We start from the raw sequence: 17,683 nt of genomic DNA, 5'->3' as shown, positions 1-17,683 counted from the left end.
GGATGGATGGATGGATGGATGGATGGATGGATGGATGGATGGATGGATGGATGGATGGATGGATGGATGGATGGATGGATGGATGGATGGATGGAACTGCAACTATATTAATCATAGCTATTCTTCTCTTCAGTGTTTCTGTGAGTTTCTGGTGGTGCAGCTCTGTGCTGCCTTCAGGAGAATGGGACATCAGAGTATCATCCATAAAATTTCACCCACATGGCATTTATTGTGCAAACCAGAGCATTTAGTGGAAAAACAACAGTTCCAGATCCTTTTAAAGCCATACAAATATGAGACAGGAACATGGATTATATCTTTATATAGACTAGAGGTGTGCCGATCGATCGGTCACCAATCATAATCGGGCCAATTTTTGTGAAAAAGTGCATGATCGGTGATCTGCGATTATTGGCTCTTGTTGCCAATACCGATCACCTGCATCTCATTTCGCAGCCTGCCTGTGCAGCTGGTCTTCTCTTTCCTTCACACTGCGCAAACGCGCAGCAACAAATCGTAAGCGATGTGGAACTATAACGCACTGAGTGAMTGRGGACGTTTGTGTGTTGCGGCGGAAAATTGAAGCGGGTCAAAATGCATCAACACAACAAAGTTAATACGACATAAAAACAATGGCATACTTGACGGAGTTTGGCTACGTTGAGGCTCGCTGCAGTAAAAAAGACATACAAAGGATCAGATAGCAGGTAAAGCAGCGCACAGCTACAAACACTCACCCGGATTAGCATGACGGTCAGAAAGCTAAACAAATAACCCGCAAAATTATTTAAGTCTTCGAGCTGCGATGTAAGACGCTGGTTCTGCTCTCGCTGTTGAATCGCTCTTACGCGCTACAGGTAGTAATATTTCACAGATGGAGACGCTTCTGCTCCACCTAGTAGTGACTCTCACACCGAACCTCTGCTTAAAGCTGCAGCATCTAACCTAAAAAAATAAATTTTAGATAATCTCTAAAAAAAAATAATCGATCTCCCTGTTCTGCATAATTACTCCGCTCAGTCAGAAACAGCCACTCAAAACTAGCAGTAATCAGCTAGCCGCCATGCTATAATAAAAAAATAATAATAATTATGTGATCAGTATAGGTGATCGGCCCTCATGGGTGATCTGTATCGGTAGGAAAAAACCTGATCGGCACATCTCTAATATAGACCTACATATTGATTTATAGATTAATGGTTTTACTGGACAGAAATTACAAAGAACAAATCTGGTTCTTAATCAAATCATCATGAGTCAAATTGAAAGTGTCATGGAGTCATCAGCCTCATGACATTAAAACTGACATGAAAAATAATATTGAAGAAATAAATATATCAAATCTAATTAAAAACATAAGTGGTCAGTTATTTACTGTTATGGTCTATAAAATATATTTATTCTCAGTACTAGATGTGGTCTCAACACACCCATGGCACTTCAACAATATTATTTTACCTTTTATCTGGAAATAGTGTTTTTATTGCTATACATTCCTCTGTATTAAGTTTTGATCAAAAGGTCTTGCCATACCAGTTTATTCCTCTGTATTTACTTTAGTTTCAGTTTATTATTCTTGCATTTTGTTCTTCATTTATTTCCATTTAGTTTCCTTTCATTAGTATTTTCCTAGTATGTCCACTTTTCTTTCCTGTTGCTAGATTTATTTTATCGTTTATTGACGCTCACCATCCGTAATCTTCACTCATCACCTTCTGCGACACCTAATCGTCATGTGTTTCACATCATGTGTTGATTTTTCACTGTTCAGCGTCGGATTCTCTGTTTTTATGCCATAGTTCACATCTAGTTCGTTGCTCCGTTTTTTGTCCCGCTTCTCCTGTTTCAGAGTTTTGCGCAATTGTGCGCGTCATTTTTTTTTTTTTTTTTTACCCACTATGGTGCGCATGGTTCGGGAAATGTATCGATGGGGAAAATGCCTACATTGAGAACCGCTAATATAGACCATTAGAGCATTATTTACATGTGAAGAGGAAGAATTTAAAAGCATGATGTGTCCACTTTAAGGTCAGTCAAGTTCAGGTCCTAAACATCAGACTGATCAGCTGATTTGTCATCATAATTTCCTATTGTGATGAGTAGAGTTATTTTATTTTGGGAAATCGTTGTTATGAAAGAAATGAGAAACACTGTCTGAAGGGTTAATGTGATAGATGAGAGAATGGTTGAACTACTGAAAACTCAGTAGCTTTTTGACAGCAAACTTGAAAAGGAATTATTTTGTAAATCTAGGATGAGAATCTGCTGTTCCTCCACATTCCAACTTCTCCCATTTAAATTCAATCAATCAATCAATCAATCAATCAATCAATCAATCAATCAATCAATCAATCAATCAATCAATCAATCAATCAATCAATCAATCAATCAAGGACCTTCAGAAAACAAAGACAAAGCTAGTTGTGTTCTGTCAGCTAAAAAAGGAAACTGAAGCTACTGTTCACTCAGACTCACCCAAACTGGTCAATAACTGGACAAACTTTGCCTGCTCTGATGAGAACTGATTTCATCTGCAACGTTCAGATGGTCGGATCACAATCTGGTGACATGACAGCATGGTTTCATCCTGCCTTACATCAATACTCCAGGGTAATGATGGTATCAAATTCTTCCAAAGCAAAAGCAACCAGCCTCTATATTTAAACAGACACTTCACTCAAATCTGAGCTCAGCAATAAGATTTGCTGCCTCCTTTAAAAAGTGCAAATGCACATCGTCTGGACATGCTAAGTTTTTGTGGTCAGTGTCCTTTAAAGGTTTTATGTTTTGGCAACTGAAATAGGCTTAAAAGCAAACAAATCTCAGCTTACATTAGTTACTGGAATGGAAGAGAAATGATCAGAACTTTAAACTTTGTCCTTTAATTCAACCAGAACATTGTATTCTGCAGCTGGAACCAGTGGTTCCTAAAGTCAGTCCTGCCTCTTCATCATCTCATTCTCCTCTGACCTCTGACATCTGACATCCATACAACTGTGACGTAGTCGATATTAGCTCACATTCAAACAGCTGTTTTTGAGTGGAGTGATTCTGTGTTCTGTGATTCTTCCAAAGAAGTGAGTCTACTGTAGCTGAGGCAGCTTTGTTCCCTTTCATGAGCACAAAGGCATGAGGCTGAGGTGGGAACTTCTTGTTCATGTGTCGAGGCAGAGGAGGTCGTTCAGAGGACAGAAACTCAGGCAGTCTCTGATCTGCCCTCCACTTAAACTCTTTCACCCAACACGCACGCCTGCACGCACGCACCTCGTCTCCTCTCTTTCCCCTCTGCCCTCAACTTAAACCTTCACCCCAGTCTTACCTCACCCCACTCCTCCCCCACCTAGCGTCTAATGGCCACTGTTTCATTCCGCCTGTTGCCTCTCCTGTAGCAAATCCATCCTACCCAACACACAAACACATCAGAAGTGTGTTTACGTGTGGGTGTGCGTGTGAACTCACACACACACACACTTCTAATCAGGTAGTGCTACATTAAGAGTAGCACTACTTCAACATATTTTCACTTAAGTAAAAGTAAAAAGAAGCTGTCCAAGAAATTACTCAAGAGTAATAAGTACAGCTTAATAAAAATACTCGTAAAAGTTTGATTTTTTTTTCATATTTGGTTAAAAAAATAAGTCTGATTAAAATTAATCTACTGAGTGATCAAATGATCAATCATTTGATATTTAAATATTATGTCATTAGATGCACCAAAATGTAAAGTCATGTAAAATTGTATTGTATGTATTGTCAAAATGACAATAATTTATATAAGTGACAAACAAAACAACAAAAACAGACAAAATTGTTTTTTCCAGATAAGTTTTTTTTTTCCCCCAATATAAAACTTATGAAACTATAACAAAAACTGCAGGTGTGTGTGTGTGTGTGTGTGTGTGTGGGTGTGTGTGTGTGTGTGTGTGTGTGTGTGTGTCTGGGGAATGTTTGGTTAAAACATGATTTTCATTCATGTTTTAACATGAATGAAAAATCATTCATGTAAAAACATGAATGATTTTTCATTTCTAGATTGAGTAACAATCTAGAAATGTTACTCAACTAAGTAAGAGTAGAAATACTTCAGAATAAAATTTTTTCAAGTAAAAGTAAAAAGTACAGCTAAGTAAAAATACTTCTAAAAGTATATTTTCTAAATAAAAAAAAGTGACTCGAGAAAATGTAACTAGTTACTACACAACTCTGGTCTTAAGACTGTAAAAACCTTACAGCTTTGGCCTTGCTGGATCTAACAGCAAAAAGAGAAACAGCAGCAAGAAACATATTGGGGAATGAAGTACCAAAAAAACAACTTTAAACCTTAAAAGGCTGTTAATCAGCTAATCAACTTGAAGACCATTAGTCCAAAACAACAGACTCAGTGGTGAGTATCCTCACTGTTCTTCTTGACCACTCAACAAATTTGTTCATATCCTTGATGTGTGTATCCAGGGTCCGCCTCCCTATTTCACCTTTTCTGTTTGAGTCAGTGAGTTTTTGAACAGTCTATGTGGACAACAAGCTGAAGACAGATCATTGAACAGGACCTCAGGTCACCATCCTGTAATGGACCAAGTCTTTTACAGTATTCACTAGAGATGTGCCGATCAGGTTTTTTCCTGCCGATACCGATCACCCATGAGGGCAGATCACCGATTATTATTATTATTTTTTTTTTAATCATAAACACTACCGGTTACATTATGTGGAAAAAGGAACCATGAATTTACCTTAATTTAGACAAAAACTTGTTTTTAATAACTTTTTCCAAGAAGAAAACTAAACAAAACAGACATTCTGCAAATTGTACTGCTATCGGTAATACTATCTTTAACAGACTGATAACATATGAAGGCTCTGAAGAGGCTAAATAATGCAAAGAGCCAAAATAAAACTTCTCAACATTGCCAAAAAAATTCAAGTATAAAACTTAACATTCAAAAGCAAATACAGGTTCCATTACAATAAACAATCCTGAGTTACTGAATGAAAACTTCCTGATAGCATGGCGGCTAGCTGATTACTGCTAGTTCTGAGTGGCTGTTTCTGACTGAGCGGAGTAATAATGCAGAGCAGGGAGGAGGTCAATTATGTTTTTTAGAGATCATCTGTCTCATGTTAGGACAGCGAAAGTTTTAATAAATATGTAAAATGTATTTTTTTAGGTTAGATGCTGCAGCTTTAAGCAGAGGTTCGGTGTGAGAGTCACTACCAGGTGGAGCAGAAACGGCTCCGTATGTGAAATATTACTACCTGTAGCGCGTAGCAGCGGTTCAACAGCGAGAGCAGAACCAGCGTCTTACATTGCAGCTCAAAGACTTAAATTATTTTGCGGGTTATTTGTTTAGCTTTCTGACCGTCATGCTAATCCGGGTGAGTGWTTGTAGCTGTGCGCTGCTTTACCTGCTATATGATCTTCCGTATGTCTTTTTTACTGCAGTGAGCCTCGATGTCAAGTATGCCATTGTTTTTATGTCGTATTAGCTTTGTTGTGTTGATGCATTTTGACGTGCTTCAATTTTCCGCYGCAACACGCAAACTTCCCCAGTCGCTCAGTGCGTTATAGTTCCACATCGCTTAGGATTTGTTGCTGCGCGTTTGCGCAGTGTGAAGGAAAGAGACCAGCTGCATAGGCAGGCTGCAAAATGAGATGCAGGTGATCGGTATCGGCAACAAGAGCCAATGATCGCCGATCACCGATCGGGCACTTTTTCACGAAAATCGGCCGATTATGATCGGTGACCAATCGATCGGCACACCTCTAGTACTCACCTTGTATGACGAGCCCACCTGACCCCTTCACGCTTGATATAGAAAGTATAGGACATGACTGTCTGCCTTCACTCCTGCACAGCAGCATCCCACCTCAGTATGACCAGGGTCAGCACACACAGAAGCCTGCCTCAAAGGAAATCAATAAAACACACATGAACCTCAGCCTCATCTTTAGCACAGACTATCTGCAAACTATTCTTTTATCCAGTACATTTGACTAATACATTTTCATTAGATTTATTAGTTCAGATCAATTTCTGAGATGGTTCTAGTTAAGGCTGCCTGACAGCTAATGCAGATCTGTTAGTCATTTGGTTCCTGACCAGTTGTGTGTTATGGTCCAGATCTTTTAATATCTCCCAAAGTTCTATAATCACATCACTAAAACGTGTTTCATGTTGCCAAATCATTTCCACATAGAAACTGTGAAGGCTGAGACAGTTACAACAGTAGTCAGAAAAAGGTCAGAGTTCACAACGAACTGGGCAATGGAACAACAGCACCATCTGATGGTTAACATTGCACATAGCAACACACTACAACCGCTGACCAGTAAGGCTGTAAGGATCCCATCATCTCCATTCATCGAAGGACAAACCATCAAAATGTCTTTCTGCTAAGTTCTTTTAGAACATTCTTTAGTCGTACGTTGTATTGGGACAGAGAATAGAACCCATTTAGAAGGAACTAAAAGTTTATTCATTTTATACTAACAACTTAGCTCTGAAAACTCAATGTGAGACATTCTAAACTTAAATCGCATCTGAATAAGTGGTGGTTCACCACATTCTCTAGCATGTTGTGATCTGCTAATCTGCTACCTTAGCACCATCTAGCTTAGCAGATTAGTCATTGACTGCCAAGAGTTGCTAAATTTATCACTAGTTGTTTTGAAAAAAAAAAGTTTTAAAAATTAATAAACATAGCAACAAGGTGGATACATTGACAACAGCTTTTGTCCTTTCACCCAAAGGACTCACACCCCCTGAAACCCACCCGCGGCTTTTGGCTGCGCCAACTTTGCTGGAATTTTACGAAATTAGCCAGAAGAGTTTCAGGCATTAGTTACACTTTAATCGCAAAAGAGATGCTACCATTTAATCTAAATGACAAGTCAGCATTTTGAAAGATGCTGCAAACATTTAACAGCCAGTACACAGCAGTAAGTTTATACTTGGCCTGTCACAATAAATTTTGCTGGGAGAAATTATTTAGATAAACGAAAACATTGTTGTTTGAGACCATTAACTATTAGCATAAAAATGGAACAACAATGAATACGCACCCTCTCAAATGTCAAACTAAATTCTAAAGAACATTTAACATCAACTGCAAGACATTTTAAATACAAAATTAACAAACCATAAATAAATAAAATGGATTATGACGTCTCCAAGCAAACTTGCCCTGCAAACTATATTCAACAGGTAAGTTACGACGTGTTAAAGTGAGACTGGCACAAACAAGCTTCATTGTTTTAATTAGGCCTGAGCAGCGAAAACACTGCAAAGGCGTTTTGTAGTTTTATTTTCTATCTGCTGAGACAGTATGCTTCACACTGTTCTTCTATATATAAAACCTGCTTAAATGTTTCCTCTGGGAATGTCCTGGGCTTCCCCTGGAGGAGCTGCTACTCCCGCCACCCGACTGCAGATAAGCAGAGGAAGATGGATGGATGTTTTCTTTGCCTAAATGTCTGATTTTGTACTGTATTCTGTTACTCTAAAATATTTTTTTAAATATAGTTTTTGCCTGTCAGTCTACATAATGAGGTAGCAGTTTGTGCTTCTTATCCACTAGTGAGCCTTCAGGCTGTAGTAGGTCCAGGTTGTCCATTTGTCTGGTTGTCGGGTCAGCGGCTCGGGGCTTCAGTGGGTCTGGTCCCCATTTTCTGATGGTGGGGATGATTTGTTCCCTCTATTGTCCGGGTTACCATCTGCCGTAGGATCTTTGGAGCGCCACATCAATCTCCAGGTGTGAGTCAGTAATAATCCAGAGCTCCTTCCGCTGGTTCAGCTGGTTTCTCTGCATTCAACCATCCGGTTCCAGGATCTCATCTCATCAGAATCACAACCATCAAACGACATATTGATAAATCCATTTTAATGGAAAATGTAAAACCTTTTTGAACTTTAATGTACAAAGCATCTACACTTGCACTTCAAATTTTTAAATTGAAGCAAGCTGTGTTTTAAAAAAATACTTCACTTAATGTATATATGTATATATTTACATTTTATAGTTAACTTCTTAATTATTTTAACATTTAAACCTCAAAAGTACACAATAATAAATCTTATCAAAAAAAAGCAAGACAATTCTTAAATAAATTACATCTTTTTTGTAAATGTCAAAATTTTACAGCGGTTAGTTTTGTTTTCATAAACTGTTGTGTAGAAGTCTTTTTCTTTACCTAATACAACTTTACAGTCTGAACAATAGCTTGGCAGTTCATTTTCAGAAAACAGATTTATGGCATGAGGACTGGAGAGTGTCAATATTTCCTAAAGTCACAGGCATTAGCCCATGTGTGCGCCCGCGTGTGTGTCCTCCATCACAGTAGAGATCATAACAACTGAAACCACACAGTAAAACAAAAGAACTATACAGCTCACATTTACATGAAGTCTCTCTTCTTCATAACACTGCATTATCAGAGCTGGAATGTCTCTGCAGAGGAAGATATGACAGTTTGAGAAAGAAAACCGAGAACAGAGAACACAGACGGGAACATCTAGAAATGAAGCATCCTTAATCTCCTGGTTCTCTCTTGTCTTCTATTTTTGCTCCTTGATTTTCTGGAGCCTCTGAGATTTTGTGTTTTGCTCCTGATGCTGCAGAGATCAGCAAAATCTTCCTTCCCAGAAACCACAGGCAGATTAAAGTGAGCCGGCGCTTCCTGTCCCCAGCAGTTCCCTCAGAGGCTCTCATGGCCCAGTCTGTCACTGATGCAGCAAGCCAAGGTCACGCCAAGGAGGCTAGAGATCCTCCAGCGGTCGTTGGTGTCCTGTAGCCATCTCTGCTTTGGTTCCAGGCAGCGAAGCTTCAGTCTCATGGGTCCAGCAGGCACTCTGGTCCTGGCTCTCCATTTGGCTCAACAGAACATGGACTCAGCTGTGTTTGTAGTTGACCACTAGTTTGGGTCTGACACTGCAGAGCCTTAAGGGTCATGGGAGCAGCTTTGAGCAGACCACATTCAGCGCATGATGAGGAGGGTGAGGCTGAAGACCGGCAAAGGTCGGAGGTCATTTTGGATAGTATGGCCGAGGTTAACTAGGTGTCATGAATTATCTTCCTTCAGATCTTTGTCAGAGTTATTCCTCTTCAGTGAGCTCACCACCTCCTTCACACAGTGGTACAAGATATTCTTCACCTGAAATTGGGACAAACAACAATTTTATATGTAATCAAAAGATTAAACCTATATTTCTTTTGATAAATGAAAAACTTCTAAATGAGTGTCGCAAATGAGCTTCAATTCTCTTCTGGTCCTACTACAGCCAAAGGGGAGAATGTAAAACTAGAACTTCTGCCTTGATGGAAAACATCCATCCAGGTTGCCAAAGTGTTTTTGGCAACCTCTAGTGGTCAAACTGTGTAGTGCAGGAGGTTGAGAGAAGTGAAATGCAGCCTGGACAAACTGCACAGTTAGGATGACAACCAGCGGTGACCAGCTTCTAGTTACTTCCTCAAACAGGTAACTGAGTTACAATGCTCTGAAAGCAACTAAATACCAGAAAAACCAAGTATTACACACCATAAGACAAAAAACAAAACATGCTTGCATAAAAACTTTTAGATATCATTGTCCCCAATGAAATTTTAAGATGTTCAAAAGTTTATTAGAAAACTGAATATGATTACAATAAATGGACATTTAACATGAGGAACTATAAGCAGGAGAGACTGTAGAGTAATCTAAACTATTCAAATGTTGGTGTGAAACAAGACATCAATCAAATTAGCTGTGTAACTGTAGAGCTAATTATTTCTCCATTTGTAACAATAGAACAATAAAATAACTAGAACAACTCTGAAGAAACTTAAATGAGGCCTGCCAAGGTGTGCCCATCAGTTGGAACCCAGCATTCTGGATGCTAAAAATTAGCTAAAGTAAAGTACAAAGTACTCAATACCATGTGGAGAGTCACAAGCATGTAACATAAACTTAAGTATGTTAAAATTAGTGTATAAGGTAAAATTAACCAAAAGGCTAATGTTAGCCTAAATGCTACCAGTGGCATGTGGGATATAACTTGCATGTTATTGTCAATGTTAATATTAATGCACTGCCTTTTGATTTTTACTTGTGCAAAAGTCAAATGTTTACGTCGTGGCAGTTCGTTACCAGAAAACACGCTCATCTCTTAGCAACAAACAAAACAACAAATATTATTGTTAAAAAAACGTAAGATTTCTTCTACTCTTTTAAATACTCCTTATCTTACACTACTTAACAAGAATTGTGCAGTTAATAAATTTTTCAGAAAAGTGAAAATGTTTAGGTTTTTGTTGTCATTAGTGTATTTACATACATTATAAAAGTAAAAATCTGATTTGTACTTTGTGACAGTTCCTTATCTGAAAAACCCCACTCATCTCCTAACACCAAATTGATAACCAATGCTATTGTTTATAAAACATACGCTCGTTTGAAATACTGCTCATCTGCTTAGATACAAGAAATTTACAGTTGGTAAATTTCACAAAAGCAAAAATCAGATGTTTACTTTGTGGCACTTCGTTACCAGAAAACATCCTCATCTCTTAGCAACAGATTAAATAACAAATATTGTTATTGTTCAAAAAACATAAAATTTCTTCTGCTCTTTAGAAATATCATTTATCTTACATTACTTACTACTTAACTAACATTGTGCAGTTAGTGAATTTTGCAGAAAAGTGAAAATGTTTTTTGGTCATTAGTGGTAACTATATTATAAAAGTAAAAATTTGATTTATACTTCATGGCAGTTTGCTACCAGAAAAAAAGTCACTCATCTCTTAACATCAAATTAATAATTAATAGTGTTGTTTATAAAACATATGCTCTTTTGAAATACTGATTATCTGCATAGACACAAGAAATTTACAGTTCGTAAATTTTGCAAAAGTAAAAATTAGATGTTTACTTTGTGGCACTTCATTACCAGAAAACACTCTCATCTCTTAGCAACAGTTTAACAACAAATATTATTGCTCAAAAAACATAAGCATTTTAGCCTTATTTTAGCTTTGCTTTGCAAGTGACCTGAGAGAAATATTGAGGCTTTTATTTTGAAATTTTCAGTATTACCATCAGAAAAACAGTCCAAAGTGGTTGTCAGTTTAGGGTGTCGAGAAAAGTCGAGCTCATCCCACTTCCCCATGCTGGAGATTTTAGTTTAATAGTAACAATAAAYAAAATTACCTTAAAAATAATTACACAGGTGACATCAAGACCCAACAGTAGAGTCAGACGGTAATAAAATTAATCTGGTTGTGTTTGTTGTTATTGTGTCCTGCAAACTTTGCTTTAATTCTCCTTTTTTCTATTTAATCATAAAAAATCATAGTCAGGCAGAAAGAGAGTCATGAAACAGGAAGAGCTGGTTTCCTGAAGAAAGTGGAAGAAAGTTTCCAGCCTGCATGAGTATAAAAATAGTTCAGACCATTCCTTATTTTAAGCATTGAAGGTTTAAAGAATAAAATCTAAACATTTTGAGTAATTGGATAAAACCTAGAGTAAAATACTTACATTAATAATAAGAACTTAGAATTAAGCCAACAATTAATATTGGTTTAACCAGTGGTTGATGTTGATTTGATTATAAGAATATTTAAAACTTACTCTTACACTTGTGGAAATACTTACAGGTGAAACAAGTAACTAACTTGGTATCAAATAATTAGAATAATGGATTATTCTTGGTTTCTTTTCAGAAGTGTCTAATAACTCACATTATGATTATAATAAGAGTAACTAATAAGTTGTGGTTATTATAATATTATAAATGAATGCTAAACCAGAGAAACTAAAAGGTTATAAATGTGATTTTGACATTGTACTGGAAATGGTGTAAAATGTGCAACTGTAATTAAAGGTCACTGATGTTGTGTTGGAGGTAGATGGTAGGTGAAAAGTTAGGGGGAAAGAGGAACTGATGGGAGAGCAGAGATGAACAAGGCCTTATTGCTAAACTTTAACTTTCCAAAAAAAAGGTTGGGCAAGCAACAGACGTAGGAGGACTGTTGAGCAACGCGGGGATCATTGGAACAGAGATCAGGTCATAAGGTCTCCAAGGTGATGGATATGAGATCATCTGTCCAAGCAGTCAGCCAATGAGAGGCACAGCAACAAAGCTAGCAAATGCAAACACCAAAAGGGTGGATAAACCCTTTATAAGGTGGGTGCAAAAGAGGAATCTTTGGTTGGATCCTTCAGGCAGCTTCGAGCCAAGATGGAGATGGACAAAGAACTCTGCAGCTGAAGAAGAGCCGGGGCCACAGAGCCAAAGACTGTTCTGCACATGGGGACCAACCCGTTAGCCCTGCAACATGTGGCTTCAAATTGCACTTCTCTCATCAGCTGGGTTCGGACCCCAAACACAAAGACCAAGGCAAAGAACAAAGGCAAAGAGGAAGAACTGGTGTGTTCCTTCGGTAGGACCAGGAAGAGCGTGAGATGAGGAGAAGGAAGCTACAAAGCTGCAAGACAAGAAGCTGAGGACCGCTACGCGCATGAGGAAGTCACCCTGAGGCCCAAGACCTGCCGCTCTAAGTCAGTACTCTTCCTGTACTGGGAACCTCCTGCTGCTGCAACACCTTCTTCATCATCAGGCCAGTTCTGGGGTTCAAGATGCCAAACTCTGTCCGTCTCTCTCAAAGTTTCCCTCTTTTAGTTCACAGTGTCAGCATTAGGGAAAGATAGGTTAGATTATTGATTTTACTTATTTGATTATTTCTGCCACTGAATTAAGCTGTACTGACCCTTGCAAAATTGCCTTACTAATAAAATAATTAGCATTAAGAAAATCTAAAAGATGTTGTGGACATTCAATTAATGAGTCACCTTAAAGTTCTTTGATGGTCATAAAATAGCTATGAAGTTTGATTCTGGGACGAAAAAGTGGAAAATGTTTTATAGGTTGCTTTTAGCCAAAACTAAAACAACACCCTTGGGACTCGCACGAGTCATTAAAACCAACCTGGTTCAGTAACAAGTGCAAGTTGTAATAAAGAGAAAGAGCGACCATTAACAGGTGTGCTCTGTGAAACTAGCTGATTGCAGGCTGCTCAATCTGGCTAATTCACAGGGTGAAAAAGGGTGGGACATCTGGATGGAGGTCGTCAGAAACCAGGCTAGTCTTTCTCGATGCCAGTTTACTTCAGTTCTGGACAGGGTAAAATCCCAGCAGATTTAGGAAACTCAATTCAGCCATTAGATGGAGAGCTGGTAGCACATCTCCCTCCTATGAGAAGGGGAAGTAGAGAGAGAGAGAAGGGGCTGGGGGGTGTTGCGCAACAACAAGGGGCAACAAGTTTCATGAGTCATATGGAACTTAATTCCTTTGCTCTCCTGCCATCTTGTCTGTAGTAAGTGTTCCTGCAGAAAGTTGGCGTGTCTGTAGTTCTGACTGGAAGCTCTGGTCTTCTCTGTAGGAATTGTAGTTCTCTACATCTCTGCTCTCCTCAGTGTTCTATTTCTATGGTAATTAATCCTCTGAGAACTTTCATGTGTGAGTGAGACACAGAGGGGCAGACAAAATTTTATCTCTGTTTACACGTTACACGACAACAATTTCGGGTGAAAACGGAAGAGTTTTGTTGCATTTGTAGTGTACATTTACACGAAACCACCGAATGTTTTCACTGATACTGGCACAGATTGAAAACTGGTTCCAGAGTACAATGTTTCTGAAACGTACCGGTGTCCGTTGTCTTGTAAACAGAGAAAACGGATCTTTTCTTCCAGAGAATCCCCAGCTCATGCATAGTATGATGCAAAACATAGCTGCTTCCTACAATCCACAGAAGAAGAAGAAACTACTGACAATGCTGGTGTTACTACAATTCGTGTTTCCCCATCAGATACGGTTCCCTCAGTGTCTTTTCACCGCTCCACACCGCACAGGTGGCAAAATACACAGCTGCCTGTTCAGCACTCTTATCTAGAGAACTACGAACACCGTGAAAGCTCAAACAAAGTTCAGCAAAGCTATCCCACTTTTTCCAAAGCGCCCAATGCGCCTTAATCAGACAATGCGTGTTTTCTCCCAATCTATGGGAGAACGGTAAATGATGGGGAACCGCGAATCTATGTGCCTTTAAGTAGAACTGTTTTTTAAACACATGCGCACTTAGTTTCAAAGAACCTAGCACCAACTAGTGGCATGGCGAGAGCATTACACATTTTTGATGTGTACCGTTGCTGTATAAACAAAGATTGTAATTTGAACGTTTTCATGTAAATGATCTAACAAAAATGTAACAAAAATTTTGTTTTTGTTGGATCATTGTCGTGTAAATGCCCCCTGAAGTCTAAAGGCCTCAACATACTCGGGCGTACTTCAGTCTGTGAGGACTCGAAGCAGACGTCCGCCGGACATGTCCGCGCCAGGATAGATTTTTATGACCGTGTACTCGGTGTCGCACAGTAAAAACTGCCTGATGGAGAAAGTGTTTTCAAATCAAATTGGTTTTCATGTGACACCGGGCTGATAAGGCTGGTAACTATAACTTTACTCATATAACCCAGGGTTATACGAGTTCTCATATAACCCAGGGTTATATGAGTTCATACTGTTTCAATGTTGAGGTCAACATGATAAAAGTCAACATAAAGTTGTCACGGGGACGTGATAAGACACGTAAGCGAAAATACTTAACAGCAACAGGCTTTATAGATTCACGCAAATATTGACATGGTAAATTATGCAGAATTTTGGGAACAAAAAACAAGACATCATCCCTGACTTCTTTATCAGCAGCGAAGCAGAGAGGTGGTCCAATAAGTTAAGTCTGACTCTTTTTTTTTCCTCCCAACAACAGCAAGGAATAATGATCGAGTATGTGCTCATTTTCGATTGCTGCACAAATTATTACACCGATCACAATTGTGCTTTCGGAACATAACAAACAGAGCTAATTGAATGGATCCCTGATTGCAGCTAAAGCCAGTGCAGCCTCCTGCTGCGGTTCACTGTCTTTGCTGGATGAACCAACATGTCACTGCCTTTCTCTGTCCCGCACCAAGAGGTGAGTTAAAGCTTCTCAGATGGAAAAGAAACAGAGCTAGGCGCCCAAATAGATAATAAAACGTGCTAGTTCTCATTAAGATTGTGTGAAATAAAGGAATTTCAGGTAATCAGTACGCTCGAGTATGAAGACACAACCGTCCGCAGACAGTACGCACGGAGTCCGTGCGGTTCATGGAACGCGCACAGTATGCCCAAGTATATTGGGGCCTTAACAAAACAGTGTCAGTTAAAATTAGTTTTGATTTGAATTTGGCTCCTTTTTTGCGAATTATGTCACCATGGTTACTCAAAATGCCAACAAAAGTAATAGCGCCCCATCATGGGATCAAGCCGCACGCTTTGATATTTATATTGTGAGGGGGCACGCAGCATTGAAGAGCAAAACATTTCATTGTTCTCCTATGCATTGCTATGGCAGGCCACAATAAATGTAGAACTGTTAATATTTATTCCATACCAACCGGCTGCAACTGACGATAAAATTAAAGTAATCCTGTCAATCATCATATTTTATGAAGTTTTTAAAGGTTTTAATGTAATATTGAGAACTAAGTGCACAAATGTAGAAATGTAAACTCTACAGCTTCTTTGGTCTAATAATATATGTAAAGTCTCTCAGTGGTGACAGACAGTAAAGATAGTAAAGAGACCAGATTTATTTTGCTCTGTTTATATTCAAACTAGTGCCAGAATTTTAGTGAGTTCAAAATTTTAACACAATTAATTGCAATTGGGGTTTTTTTGGTAACACTTTATTTGAAGGGGTGTGCATAAGACTGACATGACACTGTCATAAACATGGCATAACATCTGTCATGAACATAAAGAAGTCTTTATGAATGTTTATGACATTTGTCATGAAGTGTCATTCAGTAAATAATGACACTTTTAATGCAAAGTTGCTCTAAAAGTTGCATTGAAAGTCTATTAAAAGTGCCAACTTTGCATTAAATTATCATAATTTACAAAATCATGCAAAAAGTTGGCACTTTTAATGGACTTTCAATGCAACTTTTAGAGCAACTTTGCATTAAAAGTGTCATTATTTACTGAATGACACTTCATGACAACTGTCAAACATTCATAAAGACTTCTTTATGTTCATGACAGATGTTATGCCATGTTTATGACAGTGTCATGTCAGTCTTATGCACATCTATTCAAATAAAGTGTTACCTTTTTTTTAACATACAAAAGTCCTGAGCCAGAACCTTTGCATTGTGTTTCTGTAACAGCAGAACCCACTGGAAGAAGATCGGTTTCTTCTTCCAAACTGCTCTGATTGAACGCTGGAAAACACTTCTGCTGTGTTCAAGTAGTGCTAAAAGGAGTTAGCCTATCACTGAAGCTATTGAAACCTATAATATCACCTCAATACTAAACATATTGAGGTGAGCACCTTATGCATTCATAGATCTAACCTGGGATCATATTCATGTGAAACACCAAAAGGATCGTGGCCTGTTCCTCAGGTTCCTTACCTGCAGCTTATCCTCATAGTTGACCTCCTCTTTGTTGGCGCGCAGCTCCTGGGTCAGGTGGAAGGACCTGCCCACATGCTCAGGAGACACAAAGTCATTGATGACTTGGACACAGCTGTGAAGATTCTGGACCTGATGGACAAAAAGACGTGCGGTTCAGCACAGGACAAATGGACCACAGTCTACTTACTGCAGAAATAATTACAAAATACGAAAAAACTCAATGAAATATGTGCTTGGTTGGCTTTGGTCTTGGTTGTAACCATGAATCTTGGTGATACGTTTTCTACTGTCAGAGCCTCTTATTCCTCTTCACTGGTGTGGGTCCAGTAGCAGAGTGGAGTGAAGATTTGGTCAGTCTGTGAAGATTTAAGGGTTGTACCCATGGCAGACTGACCAAATCTTCTCTATCACTACCAAACAGTTTTTGGAGGAGGCAGTATGATGATGTGGGGCAGCATCTCCATCACTGGTTGTCATTGGGTGTAAAGTTTGTCCCAGACAGACCAACACAACCACACCGCCTCTGAGACGAATGCTGCGTGGAGAAAAGGACACCATCCCACAGCCATGTAGGACCAAGCTGGTGAGCGCCGTGAGGGGGAGTATCAGGATGACTTGGGTTCTGTATGGTTCGCCCATGTTTGTTAAATGACCCAAAGGTTAAAACTTAAAAGCGTCCAATCCAACAAATGGCTTCAAACCAGAATCATCATCAGAATGAGCTGCCTGGCATTGGCAGAGAGGGTTTGGTTCGTTTTTCTTTGGTGGAACCAACAAACTGAACTCTGCAGGTCAACACTGATGACTTTCTCTGACAAATGTGTCTCCATGTTGAGGGAAATAAACAGGCTTTCCAACAAAAACACAGCCAAGAGGCATTGCTACAACAAAGGCATGAAGACATGTGGCTGTGCTGTAACTACCTGGTGCATGGCCCCTGCAGGAATGAGGACCGAGTCTCCTAGGAACTGAACAACAGTCCAGCCTTGAACTCCGTGCTCATCCAGGAGTCGCTGGCGCTGCTTCCTGCTCAGGTACCAGCTCTGCTCTCTGATTGGGTCCTGGTCCAGACACACATCCAGACCTTCCTCCTTACACACCTGACAAAGGAAGAGAGTTTGTGAAGTGACAATATTATGTTGTGTAATATGGCACTGAATGCACTGAAGAGTGGTCTGAGTCTGC

General features: G+C 39.1%; 1 protein-coding gene across 4 annotated transcripts in view; it reads right to left on the bottom strand.

Annotated features, from left to right (window-relative positions):
- Positions 1-8,172: 8,172 nt before the first annotated feature.
- The window catches only part of jmjd1cb (jumonji domain containing 1Cb), a 179,719-nt gene continuing 170,208 nt past the window's right edge, over positions 8,173-17,683 (bottom strand). For 2 of the 4 annotated variants that reach the window (XM_017310810.1, XM_017310811.1), the window contains 4 exons: positions 17,422-17,598; positions 16,496-16,627; positions 13,683-13,775; positions 8,173-9,148 (listed from right to left, as the gene is read on the bottom strand). In XM_017310810.1, coding sequence (XP_017166299.1) covers positions 9,056-9,148; positions 13,683-13,775; positions 16,496-16,627; positions 17,422-17,598 — 495 coding nt within the window. In that variant the 3' untranslated portion in view covers positions 8,173-9,055. The remainder of the gene's footprint in view (positions 9,149-13,682; positions 13,776-16,495; positions 16,628-17,421; positions 17,599-17,683) is intronic. The other 2 variants (XM_008438209.2, XM_008438211.2) reach the window with 1 other exon arrangement.

This window comes from Poecilia reticulata, linkage group LG19 (assembly GCF_000633615.1).
Source record: "Poecilia reticulata strain Guanapo linkage group LG19, Guppy_female_1.0+MT, whole genome shotgun sequence".
Taxonomy (NCBI): Eukaryota; Metazoa; Chordata; class Actinopteri; order Cyprinodontiformes; family Poeciliidae; genus Poecilia; species Poecilia reticulata.
The sequence above is the reverse complement of the archived record's forward strand: the minus strand, read 5'-3'. Positions and strand labels throughout refer to the sequence as shown.